Source organism: Egretta garzetta, unplaced genomic scaffold (assembly GCF_000687185.1).
Source record: "Egretta garzetta isolate BGI_Z169 unplaced genomic scaffold, ASM68718v1 scaffold4, whole genome shotgun sequence".
NCBI lineage: Eukaryota > Metazoa > Chordata > Aves > Pelecaniformes > Ardeidae > Egretta > Egretta garzetta.
Genome location: NW_009259329.1, coordinates 207,676 through 209,626, shown reverse-complemented (window position 1 = coordinate 209,626; position 1,951 = coordinate 207,676). Strand labels below are relative to the sequence as shown.

At 62.8% G+C, this 1,951-nt stretch overlaps 1 protein-coding gene across 1 annotated transcript; it reads left to right on the top strand.

Annotated features, from left to right (window-relative positions):
- The first annotated feature begins 341 nt into the window (after window positions 1-341).
- PRR22 (proline rich 22) lies at window positions 342-857 on the top strand. The gene has a single exon (XM_009636730.1). The coding sequence runs from the start codon at window positions 342-344 to the stop codon at window positions 855-857; it is 516 nt and encodes a 171-aa protein (XP_009635025.1).
- The last annotated feature ends 1,094 nt before the right edge of the window (window positions 858-1,951 follow it).

Below are 1,951 nucleotides of genomic sequence, written 5' to 3'. Positions count from 1 at the left end.
AGGGGAAAAGGCCCAGGCGCCCTCTCCTGCCCCCCGCCACGCTCAGCCACGGCCCCGCTCCTCTGCCGGGTGCTGCCCTGTGGGTCCCCGGGGGCTGCAGGACCCCCCCAGCCTGGGCAGCCCCCGGGAACCCCCAGGGCCAACCGCAACAGCTCGCACTCCCAAGCCATCAGGTGAGAGCAGTGGCCCCAGGGGGGTCCATCCCCAGCCTCCAGCACACCGAGGGACAGCCTGCATGGCTCAACATCTCTGGCATGGCCACCACCACAGGGACATCCCTGGGCAGCAGCGTTCCCCCCATCCCCTTTGCTGCACCCCACAACCCTTTGGATACGGGGGACATGGCAGGTGACCTCGCAGTGTCCGATGAGGTGCTTCTGGCAGAGGCCCTAAGGCTCTTTGGTTGCTCCCTGGACCTGGCGGGGCTCAGCCAGGATGGTCCTGCCAGCAGCCCCAGACCTGGGGACCCTGATGGCACCAGCGCAGCCGTTCCCCACCGTGACTTCGCCTCGCTCTCGCTGCCCGAGCAGCTCCTCACACCCGACTACAGCATCCCCGAGACCAGCGATGCCATCCTGAGCCTCGAGGAATTCAACATCATCGGGTTGGAGCCCCAGGAGCTGTGGGGGGAGGTGGGGGGGAAGGACCTGCCACCATCCCAGCCTGCCATGACAAAACAGCGGGTGAAGAAGCGGGGGAAGAGCACCTTGCCACAGCCCCCCAGCAAGCACAGGGCAAGCACAGCCAGCACAGGGGCACCACGGGCAGAATTGGACCCACAGCAAGGGCAAGATGAAGATGGGTGGAATGGGGAAGGAGGGGTGGTGTGTTTGGGGGTGGAGGGGGGATTAGAGTAGCTTTAATGGCATCTTTGCTCTTGGTTTTTTTTCTATTAAAAGCTGTTTCGTCCAGAACCGCTCCGTGCCTGTGTGGGAAGGGGAGGGAGCACTGGGAAACAGCACCCGAGAGGTGCAAAAGCCCTGCTGAGCCCCAAATCAGAGCTGGCGAGCCCCAAAGGGCACCAAGTCACCCCTAGGGCTGTCACTACCAGCAGGGCAGGCAATGGGGGTGGGGGGGGACACGGACAGACAGACTCCCCTGTCCCCTTCCCTAGGGGAAGCAGCTCTTTGATGGGGGAGCCAGGACAGATGGATCCCTGCAGAAGTCACAGACACGGCCCCTGGGACACACAGAAAGCAGCACTGAGCCCCTGGGACAAGGGCAGCCCTTGGGGGCCAGGGTGGGGACAGACGCAGACAACGAGGGCTGCAACGCCTTCGTCCTGAACACAACCAGCGTCCCCTCGAGCAGGGACGGGGCTCGGCACAAAGCCCTTCAGAGCCTCAAGACAATCACGCCCTTCCCCGGGTTCCCACCACGCTCAGCCCTGGAGCCGGGCTTTGCCTCACTGCCGCAGCAAAATAACCCCAAATCACCCCAAGAACGGCGAGGGAGGGAGCTGCAGGCCAAGCAGGGCCCCTCCGCCCCTTGGGCAGCTGCGAGACCAGGAAGGGGGGGCAATAATCATAGAACCACAGAATCATTGGGGTCAGAAAAGCCCTTTCAGCTCCCCCAGCCCAACCCTTCCCCTACCCCTGCCATCCAACTTGAGGCCGGTGCCCCTCGTCCCATCGCCCGTTACCAGTGAGAAGAGCCCAACCCCCACCTCACTACAGCCTCCTGTCAGGCAGTTGTAATAATAATAATAATAATAATAAAAATACCACTGCACCAGCCAGAAAGTGCCTGGAAACTTCATCTCTCTTTATTGCCCATTTCCCTTCCGAGCTCCACAACGTGGGACCAACGCAGCCAACAGTGCCTTTGGGAAGCAGCCTCACCTCTCTGGGTCTGGCTTGCAGAAGGTGCAGCGTGAGGTCCCCGTCGGGGCAGACCCCAGCGCCGGGGGGGATAAACCTTCCTTGGGGCAGTCCCGGTGACGCCGTGGGGG